We start from the raw sequence: 22377 nt of genomic DNA, 5'->3' as shown, positions 1-22377 counted from the left end.
TGCCAGGGGTTGTGGTGCAGACAAGTTCCGCAGGGGCATTTAAGAGACTGTAAAATAGACCCATGAATGGATGGATGTGGATCATGCACAGGCAGAAGGGTGATGCACTATCAATTACTCCAAAAGACTGGAAGTAGAGTAAATACTGAAAAGCTTTTATTAGCAGTAAAAGTGACCTCAACCATGCTGAGTATCTGCCCTGGACTGAGGGAGGAGCAGTAGCACAATCCCTGTGGGAGGAGCCACAGGAGCAGTCAGCAGAGGGGCGTGTCCAGACAGGTAACCCAGTTACAACATATATATATATATGGTTTACCACAAAGGGTTTAGTTTAATTTGGCAGCATGTTCATCATAGGCATCAGTGGGCCGGATGGCCTGTCCCTGTGCTATACTGTGACCTGTATTACTTGTCATTTGACCTCTGTACATATTGGAACAAGCAGGGCACTGATACCAACTTACCAACTGACACATCCATGGGCTTTGTCTTGTCCATAAGCATCACCGGATCACTGGACGTCAGCCCGCGCATGGCGTAAAGTTTAATCTGGTACGTGGTGTTGGGGGTGAGGTCTTTGACCACCACCATCCTGGTGTCAGCATTGACATTGACGCTGTGGTCTTTGATGCCAGTCACCATGGGAACGAGGTGGAGTCTGTAGCCGGTGATCTGGCCAGGCGATGAATCCCAAATGATCTTCATGAACTTTGATGCGACCTCCAAGACTTGCATGTTGGAAGGAGGTTCAACCACTGTGATTTGGGGGAAGAACAAGCCACAGGATCAAGGTTCAAGATTTTTTATGGTCATGTGTAATTGAGACAAAATAATTGTTACTTTCGATCCAATGCAGCACAAAAATACAATAAGATAAATAGCACAACAATAAAAAGCATAGCATATATACATAGATTGATTGTATGGCCATAAAGTGACTCTGGGCACAGGACTGTCACATCAGGTGATTCTGACAGGAAATGATAAAGTAGTGGTGGTCGGGGGTGTGAAGGGGTGGGTTAGTGGGTGGAGGTGTTGATCAGCCTCACTGCTTGGGGAAAGTAACTGTTTTTGAGTCCGGTGGTCCTGGTATGGATGCTACGTAGCCTCCTCCCTGATATGAGTGGGGCAAGCAGTCCATGAACAGAGTGGGTGGGAACATTTATGATGTTATTGATCCATTTCCACCCTACTTCTTGATGGTGAGAAGGCTGGTGCTGATGATGCATTGGCCAGTTCTGACTACCCATTGTGGATCCTTCCTTTCTGGCACAGTGCCGTTTCTGTATCAAGTAGAGATACAGGGAGTTATGATGCTCTCTACTGTGCATCTACAGAATGAAATGACTATAAATGTGCTTAGTTCAGTCCTTTTCAGCCTCTTCATAATGTAGAGGCATTGGTGAGCTTTCCTGATTGTGAAAAATATGTTCTGGGACCACGTAGTGGATATGGATCCGTCCATCATGTGAAAAGCACTCCTCACATTGAACAATTCTCCGAAGAGCATTGTCGCAGGAAGGCATTGTCTGTCAGCAGTGACCAACCGCGCCCCCCCACTACCCAGCTCATGCCCCCTTCTCGATGCTGCCAGCTGGAAGAAGGTACAGAAGTCTCAGGATTCACACCACCAGGTTCAGGAACAGTTATCACCCCTCACCCATCAGGCTCTTGAACCTGATGTGATAACTTCACTCAACTTCACTTGCCCCATCACTGAAATGTTCCCACAACCTGTGGGCTCACTTTCAAGGACACTTCACCTCATGTTCTCGATATTTATTGCTTATTTATTTATTACTATTTTTTCCTTTCTTTTTTGTATTTGCACAGGTTGTTGTCATTTGCTCTGGTTGTCCACCCTGTTGGTACGGTCTTTCATTAATTCTACCACGATTATTTGATTTATTGAGTATACCTGCAATAAAATTAATCTCAAGGTTGTATATGATGACATGTACGTACTTTGATAGTAAATTTACTCTGAACTTTGATTTAACTGACCGTTTAATCAGCAAAAATGATTTATCCGTGATTGAAGACAGAACATAGAACATTACAGCACCATAGTGGCCGTTTGGACCACGATGTTGTGCCAGCCTTTTAGCCTATTCTTAAGATCAATTTAACCCTTCCCTCCTACATAGCCCTCTGTTTTGCTATTATCTAAGCACCTACTAAGAGTTCTTAAATGTCCCTAACGTCTCTGTAAACGGCTAATATGAGGGGGAATAATTGAAAGGCCATTGGAGAAAATAGGGGGGCCTATGTCAGAGGTATTTTGTTTAACACAGAGAGTGGTGTGTGCTTGGAAAGCACTGCCCGGGTCAGTGATAGAGGCAGGTACATTGGGGGCACTTAAGAGACTCTCAGGCACAGCATTATGGGCTGAGGGGCCCGTACTGTGCTGTATTGTTCAATGTTCTATGTTCCATAAATACTGAAAAATGCAAAACAACATTTTTCAGTGTCTCCATACATGTAGCAATAATAAGTCAATTAATATTATTGATAATTGAGACCTACGGAATCCCTCTCAAGGACTCTAACACTCAGGTTGTCGATGTTTATTATTTATTTATTTAGTTTTCTCCTTTTTGTGTGCATTTGTGCAAGTTGTTATCATTGCACATTGGCTGTTTGTTCGTCCTTGTTTGCAGTTTTTTTGTTGATTCTATGGTGTTTCTTTGTATTTGCTGGAATGTCCACAAGAAACTGAATGTCAGGGTTGTATATGGTGACATATAAGTACTTTGATAATGAATTTATTTTGAACTTTAAATTCCAATTCATTTTGAACCATTCACAAATGAGAATTGGTTTCCTGGACTCACCATGACCTTGTGCTATCAAATCTCCTCTCAACTTTTTCTGAGGGCACAATCCACCAACCCTGGACCAGAAATAAGTTCCTGGCAAAACGTCCATCAAAGAATTGGCAAGGGACATTAATAATGACTGGGAAGATGCCTTCCTACAGATGTACCGTGGAGACCGGGGTGGGCGGGGGGGGGGGGCTGCACTGCACAGGATCGAAATAAGCTGCAGGAAGTAGTACTTTCAGTCAGCACCACCATGGGCACCAGCCTCCCCAACATCCAGGACATCTTCGAGAAGCGATGTCCCAAGAAGCAGGCATCCATCATTAAGGGCACCACCCATCACCCAGGGCATGCCCTCTTCTCACTGCCACCATCAGGTAGGAGGTACAGAAGCACTCAGCGATTCAGGAACAGCTTCTTCCCCCGAGAAGATTTCTGACAGGACATTGAACCCATGAACAACATGCCGCTACAGTTTTGTTACTATACTTGCACTATTTATTTAATTTAGTTTTATATATATATATATAAAACTGAAATTAATAAAACAAAATTAAATAAGTAGAGCAAGAATATAGTTCTTACTATATAGTTTTTTTATTATTATTATTATGTATTGCATTGAACTGTTGACACATACCAACAATTTTCCCAAAATGTGATATTAATCCTGATTCTGATTCTTATGATCCTGTTAAAAATGTTCTCACCTTCCTCTCCACTAACTATGTCACCAAGTTGTTCCTCGACACCAGAGCACACCCGGCCTATTATCTCATTCTGGACATCTTGAATCCTGTCAAAGTCTGCCACTTTGAAAACGTGCTTCTCCAAAGGAGGGGAAGCAATGGTTTGTAATTCTTCTAGTTCTGCTCCCTTTATACCTGAGGAAAGAAAAGCAAACTTTATTGAACTCTTCTCTGCACTCCTTCCAGCTTAACCAAGTTTTCGCTATAACAGGGTGACCAAGAGTGTGCACAGTACTGCAGGTGCAGCCTCATCAATTTAGCATAGCAGTTAGCACGACGTTATTACAGCTCAGGGCGTCAGAGTTCAGAGGTTAATTCTGACCTTCTCTGTAAGAAAGTCTGTACTCCCTTCCCGTGACTGGGTGGGTTTTCTCTGGATACTCCAGCTTCCTGGGTGGCAGGTTGGAGACGTCTCTACCAAGGCAGGTGCAAGACGCTCCTTCTCTCCGCTAGCCTGCTGGTCACCTTTGGGCAAGGTAGATAGATATATATAAGGGTAAGGGTATGGAGGGCTGTGGTCCCAGTGCATATCATGGGAGTAGACAGTTTAAATGGTTCAGCTTGGACTAGATGGGCCAAAGGGCCTGTTTCTGTACTGTACTTCTCCATCACTCTATTAGAGAGAGAGAAAAATCATCAAGGCTACAGGTGAAAAGAAGACCTCAAATAAGAAGAAAATCATTCTGACCAGATGTGAGGAAGAATGCCATGCCAGAAGTTCTCCCCAGATGTAGGAAGTGTATTCCATTCTTGCATAGGTTTGGACATTATAGATAAATGCCAGCTCTTGAAGCTAAGACTGAAGATACATTTTGGTTTCTTTGCTGAGGCCAGAAGTGAGATATACATTGCAGATTTTGTTCCATACAGGACCCTGAGAATATTAAAGATAGGTGGAGGGGCCGGTAGTGCTGAGGAAACAGAGAGTCTGCAGAGAGACTTGGATAGATTGGGAGAATGGACAAAGAAGTGGCAAATGAAATACAATGTTGGAAAGTGTATGGTTATGCACTTTGGCAGAAGAAATAAACGGGCAGACTATTATTTAAATGGGGAGAGAATTCAAAGTTCTGAGATGCAACAGGACTTGGGAGTCCTCGTACAGGATACCCTTAAGGTTAACCTCCAGGTTGAGTCGGTGTTGAAGAAGGTGAAAGCAATGTTGGCATTCATTTCTAGAGGAATAGAGTATAGGAGCAGGGCTGTGATGTTGAGGCCCTTTAAGGCACTGGTAAGACCTCACTTGGAGTACCGTGGGCAGCTTTGGGCTCCTTAGTTAAGAAAGGATGTGCTGACTTTGGAGAGGGTTCAGAGAAGATTCACTAGAATGATTCCGGAAATGAGAGGGTTAACATATGAGGAACGTTTGTCCGCTCTTGGACTGTATTCCTTGGAGTTCAGAAGAATTAGGGGGGACCTTATAGAAACATTTCCAAAGTTGAAAGGCATGGACAGAGTGGATGTGGCAAAATTGTTTCCTATGGTGGGGGAGTCTAGTATGAGAGGGCATGACTTAAGGATTGAAGGGCGCCCATTCAGAACAGAAATGCGAAGAAATTTTTTTAGCTGGAGGATGGTGAATCTGTGGAATTTGTTGCCACGGGCGGCAGTGGAGGCCAAGTCATTGGGTGTATTTAAGGCAGAGAATGATAGGTATCTGAGTAGCCAGGGCATCAAGGGTTATGGTGAGAAAGCGGGGGAGTGGGACTAAATGGGAGAATGGATCAGCTCATGATAAAATGGCGGAGCAGACTCGATGGGCCAAATGGCCGGCTTCTGCTCCTTTGTCTTATGGTCTTATGGTCTATTTTGGTTTGAGTTTGGGAAGGAAAGGGATTGAAGACTAGTTTTATTTGTCAAGAGTACATCAGCAAAATGTATCGTTTGTGTCAATTCAAATCAGCTGAGCATTATGCCGGGCAGCCCATTAGTGTTGCCATGTTTCCAGTGCCAGCACAGCATGTCCACAACATACTCAACCTAATCTGTACATCTTTGGAATGTGGGAGGAAACCGGAGCATCTAGAGGAAACTCACAAGGTCATGCAGAGAATGTAAAACTCCTTACAGACAGCAGAGGTAGTCAAATCCCAATCTTACAGCCAGTGTCATAACAGCATTATGCTAACCACTACACTAAATGTGCCGTGACAAGGATAAGATGGGCAAGAATACTGGTAGGACCAGATAGATAGATCTTATCCTCCCATAAATAATGAAAATTTTGCTTTATTCCTCATTAACATCATTTCTAAAGCCAAAAGTAATTTCACAAACTGATTTGTCCTTGAGAGGATGGTGGTGAACCATCTTCTTGATGATACTTAGGGGATTGAACTACTTTGAGGAGAGCACATGCATTTTCCTTCATTAAAAAAGAAAGAGCTTCGATTGAGAGTAACACACCCAAAGTAAACACTTCAACGCCAATGTTGCGAAGAATTTCAGCATTTTCTGACACTGGATCCTGGGATTTTCCATCAGTGATTATTATTGCTATTTTTGGATAAGATTTCCTTGCTCCAGCCTCTTCAGTGAAGGTATTCTTTACCAGGAAATCAATGGCATCACCTTTGGAAAGAAAAGAAACCAATTTCAATTCATTTAGTTGAACAATGGTTAATCAAACTGTTGAGATGTTTATACCTTCCTACTATTCCAGCTGTTCTATATGAACTCGGTGGCCATGTTGTTAGGTGCACCTCTGCACCTGTTCATTAATCAAGTATCAAATCAGCCAATCACATGGCAGCAACTCAATGCACAAAAGCATGCAGACATGGGCAAGAGGTTCCATTGCTGTTCAGACCAAACATCAGAATGCGGAAGAAATATGGTCCAAGTGACCTTCACTGTGGAATGATTATTGGTGCCAGAAGGGTGATTTGACTATCTCAGAAACTGCTGATCTCCTGTGATTTTCACAGACAACAGTCTCTAGAATTTACAGAGAATGGCAGTGCCTTAAAAAAATGGCAAAATCATTGTAGACCCACATTATCCAAGACATGCCCTATTCTCATTCCTACATCAAGGAACAGGTCCAGGAACATGAAGACACACACTCAATGATTCAAGAACAGCTTCTTCTCCTCTACCATCAGACTTCTGAATGGTCCATGAAACTATGACCTCTACTAGTTAAGACCATAACACCATTAGACAGGTTCAAGGTTTAAAGTAAGTTGATATTCAAAGTATATAGCTGGATGCCTCAACTAATACCATCTGCCTTCTTAATCACGCTATCAACCTGTGTAGCCACTTTCAAGGAGCTGTGAACTTGGACCCCAAGATCCCTCTGCTCATCAATACTGTTAAGGGTCTTGCCTTTAACAATGTACTGTCTCTTTGCATTTCACCTACCAAGGCGCAACATTTCACATTTATCTGGGTTAAACTCCATCTGCCATTTCTCTGCCCATATCTGCAACTGATCTATGTTGCACTGCATTCCTTGCCAGTCTTCTACAGTATGCTACCCATAACACCACCAATATTCATATCATCTGCATATTTACTAATCCACCCATCAACATTTTCATCCAGGTCATTTATATACATTATAAACAGCTGAGGTACAGTATAGAGCCCTACAAAACACCACTAATGGCAGATTCCAGCTAGAATAAGTCCTTCAACCACCACCCTCTGTCTTCTATGGGCAAGCCAATTCTGAATCCAAATGGCCACTTCACCATGGATCCCATGCATCTTAATCTTCTGGATGAGCCTCCCATGAGGGACCTTGTGAAACGTCTTACGAAAATCCATGTGGACAACATCTACAGTTCCACCTTCATCAATCACCCTACCATTCTCATGTGTGAAACGGAAATGAAGCTGTTTTGGAAGCAGAAGAGGATTGGATTCACCTACCAGTCATGGTATTTCCTCCTTTGTAGGGAAGACCGGTCACAGCATTCAGTACATCCACCTTCTGGTTGTATGTGTTCAAGTTGAACTCTGTTCTTGTGTCTGAACTGTATTGCACAATTCCAACTCTCGTCTTGTCATCTCCGATCTCGAATGCAGATACAAGGGAGTAGATGAATTCCCTGATCCTATTGAAATTGGCTCTCCCCACACTCCATGATCCATCAACCAGGAAAACCAAATCAGCCACAGCAATAGCGGAACATTCTGGAAGGACAAAACGAGGTCATTAACAGCTGGAAATAATGTGGATTGACAACAGGACGTCAAACAGCAAGCACACACAGCAGATACATATGGTACATAGGGCAGCACAACACTTCACAGCACTGGCAATAAGATAGGGGTACAATTCCCACCACTGTCTGTAAGAAATGTGTACATTCTGTCTGTGACTATGTAGGTTTCCTCCAACTGCTCCAGACTCCTCCCACATTCCAACAACATACAGGCTAGGATTAGCAAGTTGTTAGCTTGATCTGTTGGTGCCAGGAGCATGGCAACACTTGTAGGCTGCTTCAGTACAATCTCCACTGAACTGATTCGACGCAAACAATGGATTTCGCTGTATGTTTCTACGTTCCTGTGACAAATAAAGCTAATCTTTAAAGGGGTAGAACACTGTCGCTGTTAGCTTAATTAGAGACCCACAGAGTCATAGTCAGACAGTATGGAAATGGCCCTTCAGCCTATCTCATGCATGCCGACCAACATACTCATCCAAGCCAGCCCCATTCACCCACATTTGGGCCATATCCCTCTAAACACTTCCTATTCATGTACCCAGCCAAGTAACTTTTAAATATTATTAATGTACCTGCCTCAAACACTTCCTCTGGCAGCTTATTCCATATACTGAGCACTCCTCACCCCTCAGTTTCCTAGTAAATCTCTCCCCTCTCACTTTAAGCCAGGGTTCCCGATCTTTTTCTATGCCATGGACCAATACCATTAAGCAAGGGGTCCTGGACCGCAGGTTGGGAACTGCTGCTTTATACCTATGCTCTCTAGCTTTTGGTTCTCCAACCCTGGGAAAAAAAGGCATTCAACCTATTCATTCACCCACTCCTGACGAAGGGTCTTCGCCCAAAACATTGATTGTTGATTCCTTTCTGTAGATGCTGAGTTCCTCCAGCATTTTCTAAGTGTTACTCTGGATTTCCAGCATCTGTAGAAGCTTGTGTTCACCTTATCCATGCCTCACATGCTATGCACCTCTCTGAGATCTTCCCTCCGTCTCCTACGCTCCAGGGAATGAAGTCCCAGTCTGATCAACCTCACCCTTTAACGTAGTCCCATCAGTACACCCATTGAAGGATGTAATGTTGAGCCTTTATAAAGCACTGGTGAGGCCTCATTTGGAGTATTGTCAGTAGTTTTGGGCCACTTATCTTAGAAAGGATGGGCTATCATTGGAGAGGGTTTAAAAAAGGTTCACAAGAATGATTCCAGGATTGAAAGGCTTGTCATATGAGGAGCGTTTGATGGCTCTGGGAGTGTACTCACTGGAATTTTCCTTATTTCTTCCATTACCCCTCACAAAACAGACACCTAGGTGGCATCGGTGGCATCCGTTAGTCTCGCGAGGCCATGGATCTGCGCCTGGAAAGTCTTGCTTCAGTCTGTGTTAGAGCAGCGTCTGTTGTGGCTGTAGAGGCCCACACGGGAGTGACAGTCTCGACTACAGCGACTGCACTTGAAGGCGCTGTCCTCCAGTGTTGACTTGGTGCTGTTTTCCCGATGAGTGCATCTTCTTCAGCAGCAAGCCTCAGCTTCTCCTCTCCTCTTTTTAGACCTCTGCGTAGTTCCAGCCTCCAGTGAGAGCGATCGCTTGCGATGTCCTCCCACCTCTCGACATTCATTTTCAGTGACTTCATGTCTCTCTTGCAAACGTCTTTGAAATGAAGATGGGGCCGCCCTTGTGCTCTCTTGCCGGAGGCCAGTTCCCCGTACAGCAGGTCTTTCGGGATCTTCCCGTCTGACATGCGGTGTACGTGGCCCAGCCAGCGGAGACGGCGTTGTTGGAGCAGGGTGAAGAGGCTGGGTATCTGGGCGCGGGCCAGGACCTCATTGTTGGTGACTCGGTCAGTCCACATGATGTCCAGGATGCGTATCAGGCTGCGAGGGTGGAAGGTGTTAAGACGCCACTCTTGTCTGTAGTAGAGGCTCCAGGTCTCGCTGCCATAAAGCAGTGTGCTGAGGACGTAGGACCTGTAGGCTGCAACTTCGGTGCGCGTCGGCAGCCTTCTGTTCTCCCAGACTCTCTTTGTCAGCCTGGCGAATGTTGAGGCTGCCCGTCCAATCTGTCTGTTGATCTCGGGGTCTAGGTGGCATACCGGTTAGCATAATGCTTTACGGTGCAGGCAATCACGGATCAGGGGCTCAATTCCCGACAATGTCTGTACACAGTTTGTATGTTCTCCCTGTGACCACGCGGGTTTCCTCCACATGCTCCAATTCCCTCCCTCATGCCAAAAAAGTTTGGGTTAGGGTTGGTGAGTTGTGGACGTGCTGTATAGGTGCCAGAAAACTGACGATTCTCACAGGCTGGCCCCCACCGCATCTTAGATTGTGTTGGTCATTGACGCAAACACCGTGTTTCACTCTATGCTTTGATGTACATGTGACATATGACTCTAACCCATACAAAAAAGCCACTTGGTCCATTGAGTCCATGCTAGCTCACTGATCAATCCCAATTCCACCACTGATTTCTCTTCCGCTACCAGGTCATTCAAAACTTGAATTCCCAAGTAATTTCATTATCACCTTGTCTCCAACAGAATCAGAAACAGGTACAGATTAATCACATGCACGTCGAAACAGTAGACAAAATGCTAATTGCTTGTATTAACAACCAACACACCCAAGAACATGCTGGGGGGCAGCCCGCAAGTTTCACCACACCTTCTGGGGCCAGCATAGCACGCCCACAATGCTCAGTAGAACAACACACAACACAACAAGCAATAAACCAACAACAGCAAAACAAAGCCCTGGTCCTCCTTCCCAATTGGCACATACACGGTTCTCAAAGCCCCAGAACAGGCTGACTTTGACCTCCAGCAAACAGGAGGACTGATGAAGGATCAGTCGACTGGGTGTTAATCTAAATCATTGTGGACACTCGCAAATTTCTACAGATGGACCAAGGAGAGTATTCTAACTATCTGCATCACCATCTGGTATGGGCAGCGGGGGGTGGAACACTGCACAAGATCAAAATACACTGCAGAGAGTTGTAAACTAACTGGGCCCCATCATGGGCACCAGCCTCCGTAGCATCCAGGATATCTTCAAAGAGCGATGCCCCAAAAAGGCACCATCCGTTGTTAAGGACTCTCATCACCCAGGTCAAGCCTTACTCTCATTGCTGCCATCGGGGAGGAGGTACAGAAGCCTGAAGACACACACTCAATGATTCAGGAACAACTTCTTCCCCTCCGCCATATGATTTCTGAATGGGCATTGAACCCACGAACACTACCTCACTACTTTTTTATTTCTGTTTTTGCACTTACCTATTTAATTCAACTATTTCTTTTATATACTGTATATACATAATTTTTTCTATTATGTATTACATAGTACTGCTGCCGCAAAAACATCAAATTTCATGACATATGCTGGTGATATTAAACCTGATTGTGACTCTGATTTATCTATACTTCAAGCAGACAAGGGAGAGAGAAGACTTAAACACGTCACACTTACTCTGGGAAAGGTCGTCGACTTTCTCTGGCCGTCTTGTTGGTGTGCGGCCTGTCTGGACTAGGAAGGAAATAAAGAAAGTGCATCAGCCAGCAAATAAATTCATTATGATTTCAATCGTTGAGCCACAGCAGAGGGGCATGTAACAGCGCACTTTAAGAGAATGAATGAAGGGATTAGAAAGGAACTGAATGGGTCGCAATTAGCAGGTACATTTACACTGCAAGAATTACTCAGGACCACCACCTTGTTTTCTGAGGGAGATGAGAATGTCAGGCAGGGTTTTACAACAGCAACTTAAAACAAACTGCAAGTGCTGTAAACTGGAGGACAGGTTGGATGCCCTGGAGTGGAAGGCGTGTGGGATTGAAAGGGAAAATAAATCATCCATGATGGAATGGCAGAGTAGACTCGATGAGATGAATGGCCTACTTCTGCTCCTATGTCTTATGATCTTACTAAATGGGAGAGAAGACTCGAAGGTTAACATGTGAGGTGCCTTTGATGGCTCTGAGCCTGTCCTCACTGAAGCTAAGAGGAATGAGAGGAATGTCAAATACTGAAAGACTTAGATAGAGTGAATTTGGAGAGGATGTTTCCTATAATTGGGGGGGGGGTCTAGGATCAAAGGACACAGCCACAGAACAGAGTGTCGTCCATTTAGATCAGAGGTAAGCAGGAATTTCTTTAACCAAAGGGTAGATAATCTGTGGAATTCATTGCCACAAGGTGCTGTGGAGGCCAAATCACAGAGCAGATTTAAAGAGGAGGTTGATAGTTTCTTAACTGGTCAGTGTGTCAAAGGCTACAAGCAGAAGGCAGGGGAATGGGGTTGAGCGGGATAATAAATTAGCCATGATGGAACAGCAGAGCAGTTCAATGGGAGAAAAGGCTTAAATCTGTTTCTGTGCCTTATGCCTTATGGAGAACAGATCTAGAGGAAATAGAGGAACTGAGTAAGGAGAATGGTGTCCTTACAAGTGACAGTGTGGGTGGGCTAAAAATACTTCTGAGGAAGGGAAGATTTTTACAATAGACAGTTAGATACAAGGTATTTGTCTTGTTGTAGTACCAACCCAGACTTAGTTACTCCAATTATGCCAATATTGACTCTATGCCAAAACGATGCCAAAAACTAAGACCATAAGATTTAGGAGCATAATAAGGCCATTCAGCCCATCGAGTCATCTCTGCAAAGTTCACTGAAGAACGCAAGCAATGATCTTGCTGTCTCTTGCAAAGACTCTTGCAAATTTCTGCAGGTATACCACAGTTGCATCATCGTCTCTGCAGAGGCCACTGCACAGGATTGGAAATAGCTGCGGAAAGTTGTAAACACAGCCAGCTCCATCATGGGCACTAGTCTCCCTGGCATCGAGGACACCTTCAAAAGGTGACGATGCAAAAAGATGGCATCCACCATTAAGGACCCCCACCATCCAAGACATGCCCTCTTCTCAGTGCTACCAACAGAGAGGAGGTACAAGAGCCTGAAGACACACACTGAACATTTTAGGAACAGTTTCTACACCACTGTCATCAGACTTCTCAATGGACAATGAACCAACCCATGAACACTTCCTCACTATATTTGTTCCCTTTTCCACTACTTACATAATTCATTTTAATTGATATATATGCACTTCTTCTTGTAAATTTTGTTATTCTTTTGTAAATTATGGTATTTATGTATCGTATTGCACTGTACTGCTACCGCAAAACAACAAATTGCATGGCATACTGTATGAAAGAGATATTCAACCTGAACAATTGGCACAGAAGAGGATTTGAACCTGAGGCAGATATACTATTGGTCATGTGGAATGGTAGGACTGGCCTGATGGACCGAGTGGCCTTCTCCTCTTCCTACTCTAAGAACAGAGGACACAGCTTCAGAATAGAGGGGCATGGTTTTAGAACGGAGATGAGGAGGAATTTCTTTAGCCAGAGACTGGTGAATCAGTGGAATTCTATGCCACAGGCAGCTATGGAGACCTCTGTATGTATATTTAAGGCAGAGGCTGATAGATTTTTGGTTGGTCAATGCCTGAGGGATACGCAGGGGGAGGCAGGAGATTGGGGCTAAGAAAATATTTGGATCAGACATGATGAAATGGCAGAGTAAACTCGATGGGCCAAATGGCCTAATTCTTTTCCTTTATCTTATGGCCTATTACCTTCTGTAGTGCTCCTTATGCACAGGCAAGTAAAGTGTGAATGAGGAATGAGTAGAAGTTTTCAGAATCCTGTTTCAGGTATTCCTGAGATGCAGCTCATACTTACTTGTGAATTTACCATAAACTGGGTCACTATCCAATGAACCGTCAAAGGCAACCAACATTACGTTGTATTCTACTTCGGGAATAAGGTCCAATAACGTTGTTTTACTTGCACCTCGGGGTAATACACTTTCCTTAGCAGGTCCTCCTGGAGTAGAACAGAAAACAATCAGAAAGTAAAAATCCCTGCAAATGCTATTTCAAGGAACATATGATACTTAACCACTAAACTTCACTGGTTAGTTTAATCTTTGCACGCAAAAGAAAGTGCTTTGTCAAGCACCTTTGCTCTGTCTGCCACAACAAGTGGGATTTTCCAGAAAGCACCTATTTTAATTCTACTTCTCGTTCCCATTCCGACATGTTGGTCCATGGCCTCCTCTGCTGGCACTTTGAGGCCAGACCCAGGTTGGATGAGCAACACCTCATGGGTAGCTTTCAAACTGACAGCTTCAACATTGATTTCTCTAGCATAATATGTGATCTCCTGTACTCAGTATGAAGGTCAATGTGCCGAATGCTCTCCTTTTAACTCTATCTACCTGTGACACCAGTTTCTAAGTCCTGACCTATTCAACCCTTTCCTATAACTCAGGCCCTCAAGTCTTGACACCCTGGGGTGTCCAGGGAAGGGCAGCACCTCTGGTGGTGGGCTTGTCGTGCTCCGCCCAGGGGAAGCTCATCCATCTTTGTCCCCATCTACCATCCAGCTCTCAACCGAGTCTCCAAGGAACCATTTGCCAGCAACATCCTGGTCCACCACTTCGAGAGGCAGGCTAATCCCGGTGAGGGTAGCCAGGAGCCTCCATCCCCGGTGAGATAAGGACATGCCTACCCCAGCATGCGAAGCAAGTTCTGACGGACTGGGTGGATGAAATTAACTACAAGATCCAACGGCCGAGAGGGCGGTGCTGCAACTCTTCATGGAGAGCAAAGGGCGTGACAAGGCACAGAAGGCGTCACGGTTATCCACTGCAGCCAAGGAAGTCTCCAGATGTGACGATTTTTCATACCATTGGACCAAGACTTTTGAGGCCGAGAGAGCAAAACTGCCCCAGGGCAACAGCTTTTTCACTATAAAACTCCTCCCGCACAGGTTTTGGTCACTGTTGGAAAAGTCGGACGACCAACACAAGTCCTGGCAACATCATAGTAAATTTCTCTGTACTGTTTCAATCTTGTAGTGGGTTACCAGAGCCACACATTCTAACTTTTGGTAATTTTGCCCCATCCCTTTTCATCTTTTTCCTTTCTCCGTTCTGGTTCCAATTTTACCCCTTCTCTTTGCCTCATCTGCCCATCAGCTCCCTCTGGTGCCCCTCCTCCTCCCCTTTCTCCCATGGTCCACTCTGCTCTCCTGTCAGATTCCTTCTTCTTCAGCTCCTTTTCTTTCTGACCTGTCATACCCTCTCCCCCACCCACACACCCATCACTTGTCTGCTTGTACTCTTCCCATTCACCCATCTTCTTACTCGCGATTCCCCTCCAGTCCTGATGAAGGGTCTCAGCTTGAGACGTCAACATTTATTCCCCTCCATTAATGCTGCCTGACCTACTAAGTTCCTCCAGAATGTTGTGTCTGCTGATTGAGGGGATAGAGTTTCTTCCCCGTTGGATGACCTACCCGAAGTAGAAGGGGGCAGAAGGTCAAACTGTTGAGAGATTAGCAGCTTTCTAGTGGCTGAATTAGGTTAAAATGACCCAAGCTTTCAACACACAGAGAATAACACAACGAATGTTCATTATCAGTCACCTATTGTAGATGAATTACACCCAGCACACACGTACACTCCGCCTGAATGCCCAGCCACCACCCCACCCCTTCATCACTGCCCAACTCACAGACACACTCTCATCCTGCACTGGTCACGCTTCATCTTTTATTGCTGCTGCCTTACATATTTATACAACTGCTTGTTTTATCGCGATAGTGTCAGTAACGTTACACTGTCTTATACAAACGTGCGCCTCGCACTTTGTGTCAGCCCAACCAACCTCAGGCCCTACCACTCAGTGACTTGTGCTAATATTATTTTGTGACTGTATGTGCTGGGTCGTAGCTCTGTGCGCTGTGTGTACTGTATGTTCTGTGTATTGCACCTTGGTCCCGGGGAGAACAATGTTTCGTTTAGCCATATACATGTCCGTGGTTGAATGGCAATAAACCTGAACTTCAACAATCCAAATGCGTAGACTCAATGCAGTCACAGTGATATCAACAGACCAGCCTTCTGCCTGTGTTGCACAAATCCACTTCATCCACTGTGCACCAGAGCCCTTCGACCTACTGTATCTAGTCCGTGCCAAACTATCGTTCTACCTAGTCACCTGCCTCGCTGTTCAATGGTACCTCACTACTCTCACTGTTTCTGCACTACCTATTTATCGTCGACTTTAAGTCTTACACTGCACTGCAAGACAACAAATATTATGACATGTCAGTGATAACAAACCGGATTCTGCTTCTGTGTCCCACCGACCGGCACCTGGACCCTAGCCCATCCTGCCTATCTCATTGGTTAAAATATTGCTATTAAAGGTAATATCAAAAGCAACCTGATTCAACAGTACATCTAAAAGTTATGAAGTCATTGCACCTGGAGGAACTCTGTTTGAGAGGGAGCTGCACTACAAGAGAATGATCTGCGCTGTGAAAGGGCAGAACGAGCGACCAAAAGACCCAACCACTCACCACAGTCACCACTTCCTCTTCCCCACACTGTATCAGAATATGCATATCCCACTTCAATCTCTCCAGCCACCTGAGGAACCACCAGCAGACAACCCCTTAGGAGAACATTATACGCGACTCGAGTGATCACATGACTACTCTTATGTCATTAGTACGACAGGGACCATGACCATTTAAGAAGGGAGGGTGATTAAGGCCAATTTTCTCAGTATGGGTATGGCTTGTATGGCAGAAGCCAGCAGGGGAAATTTGAAAGCTACTTTTTTTTGTAGCTCTCCATAAGCAATCACTAAAAGCTAGCCAGCTTACACCAGAAATTTCCCGACAGTGTGGGTCCCCAAACACCTTGTGAGCAGAGACGGGGAAAGTCTAGGCTGGCCAAGTAACTGAGGAAGCTCTTCTGTAAGCTAAAGCATTATGGCAACCAGAGTCTGGATGTTTCTGACCAATCGGACCTTGTTGAAGCCTAACTCCAACCAGACGCTGGGCATCTCTGACTAATTGGACCTTGTTGAACATAATGGCAACCAGGCTCTAGACACTTCAGACTAATCAGACCTTGCTGAAACGTAATGCCAACCAGACACTGGACAGAGACAGTGCTGCTTTGATTAGAGGGTATGAGCCATCAGGAGAAGTTGGAAAAACATGGGTTGTTCTCCCTAGACCATCAGAGGCTGAGGAGAGACCTAATGGTGGTCTTCAAAATAATGAGTCAAACACAGAATCTTCACCCCACTGACAGAAATGTCAAACACCAGAGGCCATGCTTTCAAGGTTAGGGTGGGGGGGGGTAGTTTAAAAGTGAGGTAAGGGGCAAGTTTAATTACGCAGAAAGTCGAGGGTGCAGTAGTGGAACCAGTCAGTCTGGTGGAGTTGAAGAGGCTTTTAAATAGACACATGAATCTGAAGGGAATGGAGGGGTATGGATGAGACAAAGGAGGAGGATATTCAGTATAAATTGGCATCAAGATCTGCCATCAGGTTTCAGAATCCGTGAACACTTTCTCATTATTCCTCTTTTGCAGAATTTATGTATTTTTAATCATGTTATTATTAGAGATACAGCACAATAACAGGCCCCTCCGGCCCAACAAGCCCACACCAGCTAATTACACCCACATGACCAATTAACCCACTAACCCATAAATCTTTGCAACCATGGCAACTTACAGCAATTTTCTTATGCATTGCACTGTACTGCTACCATAAAACAACAAATTTCACGACATGTGTTAGTGATAATAAACCTGATTCTAATTCTGATTCGGAACGTCATGGACCAAATGCCCCTGTCCAGTGCTGCAATAGTCTATGTACTCAGCTCTATGAATGCTACAATCTGCATTGTATGCATCAAATCTAGAACCACATATTAAATGCTGGAAGAACTCAGCAGGTCAGGCAGCATCTATGGAAATGAATAGATGGTCCACAATCTCACCACCCTCTGAGTGAACTTCACCTTCAGGTTCCTCTTAAATATTATACCTTTCACCCTTAACCTATGACTAGTTCTAGACCCAACCAACCTCAGTGGAAAAAGCCTGCCTGCATTTACCTATCTATTTCCCTCATAATTTTGTATACCTCTATGAAATCTCCCCTCAGTCTTCTACGTTCTAGGGAATGAAGTCCAAACATGTTCAGCCTTTCTGTGTCACTCAGGTCCTCAAGTCCCAGCAACATCCTTGTACATTTTCTCTGTAATCTTCCAATCTTATTCTCATCTTTCCTGTAGCTGCAGACAACACTCCTAATTTGGCCTTGTACAACTTCAACATAACATCCCAACTCCTGTACTCAATACTTTGATTCATGAAAGCCAATGTGCCAAAAGCTCTCTTTACAACCCAATCTACCTGTGACACCGCTTTTTACATCCTAACCTAGCCAAACTATCCCTATAACTTTGGGCAGCCCAGTAATGGTTCGTGTAATGCTATTGCCCTCTAGCGATCCGGGTTGAGTTCCCACCATTGTCTATAGGGAGTTGTATGTTCTCCCTGTGACCATGTGGGATTCCTCTCACATTCCAATGACGTACAGGCGAGTAGGTTAATAGGTCACATGGGTATAAGTGGGTACCGCAGACTCATTAGGCCAGAAGGGTTAGTTATCGTGCTGCATCTCTAAATAAATTTTTTTTAATTAAATAACTCGGGTATTCAAGGCTTGGCTACATCCTTGTAAATCTTCTCTGCACTCTTTCAACCTTACTCATATCTTTCCTATAGGTACATGACCAGAGCTACGCACAATACTCCAAATCTAATGGTGCAAATATTAAGGGAGTTGACGTGGAGGAGTGAGATTCAAAGGCCAAACAGCTTCTCTCATCATTTTCTTTTGCATCTGACTACATTTCACGATGAAGACCTTTCAGTGTTTTTTTTGCCAATGCAGTGGAAAAAGTAACATCTGGAAAGGATTAGTACCTTCCCTCATCTCCACCCCCAACCAACACGGCAGCGTAGTGCTGTAAGGAATATGCATTAGGAAGGGTGATGACGGAACACTGCCAAAATTCCATTACTTCTCGTGGCTCACGCGGATCCTCACATGTAAGGCAGGCATGAAAAGAAACAGGTCCCTCAGTACATCACAGATCTCGCGTCAGTGGTGATTACCAGGATATGGCCTGCAAAGTATTTTTCCAGAGGATGATCATCCCCTGAAGTCTGTCTAGACATTGGCAGTCCTGGCTCCACCAGTGGCTGTTCCAGGCTCAGACACGATTGATGAATTTGGCAATTTTACTCCCCCCCCACCCCCACCTTTCAGACCAGGCAGAGCACGGGAAGTGCTGGCGGCTCCCATGACGCCCATGTGCCTGGGCACTGATATGCAGAGGGAGTCCTCCTGTTTCAGAGGCATTGCCAAGTACTTCGCATACGGGCAACACTTAAAACTCCAACTTTAGCCTCAGAAGAAGGGAGTTCGGTCTTGGCTTTAGGGTGCTGATTGAGGTGTAACCTCAATATGTCTCATGAGGAAAGGTGGATTGAGCTAAGGATTGTCTCTTTGGAGAGACAGAAGATGAGAGGCAACTTGACAGAGGTGTGCAAGATGATAAGAGGCCTATATCGACTGGACAGCCAGATACTGCTTCCAGGGCAGAAATGGCTAATAGAAACATAGAAAATAGGTGCAGGAGTAGGCCATTCGGCCCTTCGAGCCTGCACCGCCATTTATTATGATCATGGCTGATCATCCAACTCAGAACCCCACCCCAGCCTTTCCTCCATACCCCCTGACCCCCGTAGCCACAAGGGCCATATCTAATTCCCTCTTAAATATAGCCAATGAACTGGCCTCAACTGTTTCCTGTGGCAGAGAATTCCACAGATTCACCACTCTCTGTGTGAAGAAGTTTTTCCTAATCTCGGTCCTAAAAGGCTTCCCCTCTATCCTCAAACTGTGGCCAAACTGTAATACATACGGGTATCATTTTAAGGTGATTGGAGGAAAGTATGGGGGGGATTAGGTTTTATACACAGGGAGTGGTGGGTGCATGGAACCCACTACCAGGGGTTGTAGTAGAAGCAGATATACCAGAAACATTTAAAAGACTCTTTGGTAGGTATGTGGATGATAGAAAAATAGAGAGCTATGTCAGAGGGAAGGGTTAGATTGATCTTAGAGGAGATTAAAAGGTCGGCGCAACACCAGGTGATGAATCGCCTGTACTGTGTTGTACTGTCCTACCTTCTATGTTCTATTTATAATTATGGGATTATACACATCAAATTTTCTAATTCCCTGTAAGTTTCCTATCAATAATTTATATCCTATGTTTCTATGTCATGCAGTAAAGGAGTTTGAGGAGATTTGGTATGTCTCCAAAGACCCCAACGTATCTGTACAGATGGACCGGGGAGAGTATTCTGACCCGGTGTAGAGGATTGCAGGAGTTTTCAGAGGGTTGTAATCTCACTGATTTCCATCATGGGAACTGGGCTCCATCAAGGATGTGTTCAAAAGGCAGTGCCTCAAAATGGCAGAGTCCATCATTATGAACCCACATCACGCAGGGCGTACTCTCTTCTCATTGCTACGATCCGGAAACAGGTACAAGAGGCTGAAGACACACACTCAGCATTTTAGGAACAGCTCCTTCCCAAACACCATCAGATATCTGAACACATTTCATGACATATGCCATTAACAATAAACTTAATCCTGATTCTGTCCAGTTTTGAGTTAGAAATGATCTTCCTAAACTATTACATCAATACTGTGATAATCCCAATGGAAATTAAAGACAAGATCTTCACATTTTGTTAAGGTTTTGTTAACATTTTGGAATATTGTGAGCATCTCTGAGCCTAAATCTTTTGCACAGTACTGTAGTAATTTTATCTATTACACTGTACTGTTACTACTTTGCGGATGGATATTGACACAGCTCAAGACATAAATGAACTGACCATTCTGGGACAGCCAATCCTGACTCTATCTGTCTCTTGTTCTTCCCACCTTTAATGAGGGATCATTCCAAGAAATACGGATGCTTCCCAAGATTTTCTCCAAAGCACTTTCCACATATACGGTACCGTGTTAAAGTTTTAGGCATATATATATAGAGCTAAGGTGTCTATGACTTCTGCACAGTACCGTACTAATTTTATGTTTTGTATTGTACTGGTGCTGCTGCAAAAGGAAAACAAATTTCATGCCACGTGAGCGATGATAAACCTGATTCTGATACGGGTCTCTATTGTGAACTGAGAGGGAGGCAGAGCTGGGAAAAGGGGAAGGGAGTGGGGACTGAGAGGCACTAGAGCGACATTCTGTAATGTTCAATAAACCAGTTGTTTGGAATCAAATGACCCTGCCTGGTGTTTTGGGGCTGGGTGTGTCTGCACCTGCGCTATCCCCCCACCCCGGCACTCCTTCTCTGCCCCCTGTCCCAGGCCCCTCCATTGGTGCTCCACTCCCACCATTCTCAACATCCTTTGCTCCCACCAGATTTACAAATCTGCTCTCCGCTCCACATTGACAAGTGTAGTACTGTGCAGAAGTCTTAGACACCCTCGCTTCGGTATATAACCTGTATGTGCCTGACATTTGAACAGTATTGTACATATAAATGGGAAAATGGGAAAATGGGACTAACCTAACAGCTGCCGTGGACAAGGGACCTCCTTCCAAATTGCATTACTCTATAGATGTTCACTGAGTTAATACTTTTGGAGCTGAGAACGCTAGAATTTTAGAACATAGAACAGTACAGCACAGGAAAAGGCCTTTTGGTCCAGAGTGCTGCGCCAAACCAATTAAATAATAAAATTATGAGGGTTATGGATAGGGTAAATGTAAGCAAGCTTTTTCCCACTGAGAGTGGGTGGGACTACAACCAGAGGTCATGGGTTAGGGTGAAAGGTGAAAAGTTTAAGGGGAACATGAGGGCAATCTTCTTCACTCAGATGATGGTGCAAGTGTGGAGCAAGCTGCCGTCACAAGTGATACATGTGAGCTCGATTTTAATGGTTAAGAGAGGTTTGGAGAGGTACATGGATGGTAGGGGTATGGACGGCTATGGTCCCTAAGCAGGTCGAAGCGAGTAAGCAGTATAAAAGGTTTGGCATGAACTAGATGGGCGGAAGGTCCTGTTTCTTTTCTGGGTCTCTATGATTCTAATCCCTCTGCCAAAACAATGTCCACATCCTTCCATTTCCCTCGCATCCGTGTGCCTATCTAAGAGTCTCTTGAACACCTCTATCACGTTTGCCTCACCACCACCATGACAGCACATTCCAGGCACCCGCCACTCTCTGTGACGACCCGGGCTTCCCCTGGGTACATAGAACATAACAGCTCAGTGAGGCTCTTCATCTCACAATGTTGTGCTAGCCTTTTAACCTACCCCAAGATGAATCTAACCCTTCCCTCCAGCATAACCCTCCATTTCATCTTCATCCATGTGCGTATCAAAGAGTTCCTTAAATGTCCTCAATGTATCTGCCTCTACTGCCACCATGTTCCCACCATTTTCTGTGTAAAAACCCTACCTCTGTCATCCCCCACACACATACCTACAAGTTGTGTGCCCTCTTGTAAAAAATGTCAAGATGATCACTAGGGTCACCCTCTCTCCTATTTGTGACATTTGCCAGGAGCATTGTAGGAGCATAATGGACACGTGGCCAAGTGGTTAAGGCATTGGACTAGTGACCTGAAGGTCG

At 44.7% G+C, this 22377-nt stretch overlaps 1 protein-coding gene across 3 annotated transcripts in view; it reads right to left on the bottom strand.

Annotated features, from left to right (window-relative positions):
- The window catches only part of col12a1a (collagen, type XII, alpha 1a), a 394452-nt gene that overhangs the window by 340189 nt on the left and 31886 nt on the right, over positions 1-22377 (bottom strand). For 2 of the 3 annotated variants that reach the window (XM_063055440.1, XM_063055439.1), the window contains exons 4-9: positions 13502-13645; positions 11222-11278; positions 7451-7714; positions 5978-6142; positions 3533-3706; positions 465-755 (exon numbers count right to left, since the gene is read on the bottom strand). The exons of the other annotated variant lie outside the window; for it this stretch is intronic. In XM_063055440.1, the coding sequence (XP_062911510.1) occupies positions 465-755; positions 3533-3706; positions 5978-6142; positions 7451-7714; positions 11222-11278; positions 13502-13645 (1095 nt within the window). The remainder of the gene's footprint in view (positions 1-464; positions 756-3532; positions 3707-5977; positions 6143-7450; positions 7715-11221; positions 11279-13501; positions 13646-22377) is intronic. 3 annotated transcript variants of the gene reach the window in all.

This window comes from Mobula hypostoma, chromosome 8 (genome assembly GCF_963921235.1).
Source record: "Mobula hypostoma chromosome 8, sMobHyp1.1, whole genome shotgun sequence".
In the NCBI taxonomy this organism is placed as follows: Eukaryota; Metazoa; Chordata; class Chondrichthyes; order Myliobatiformes; family Myliobatidae; genus Mobula; species Mobula hypostoma.
This window is presented reverse-complemented; position numbering and strand designations above follow the sequence as displayed.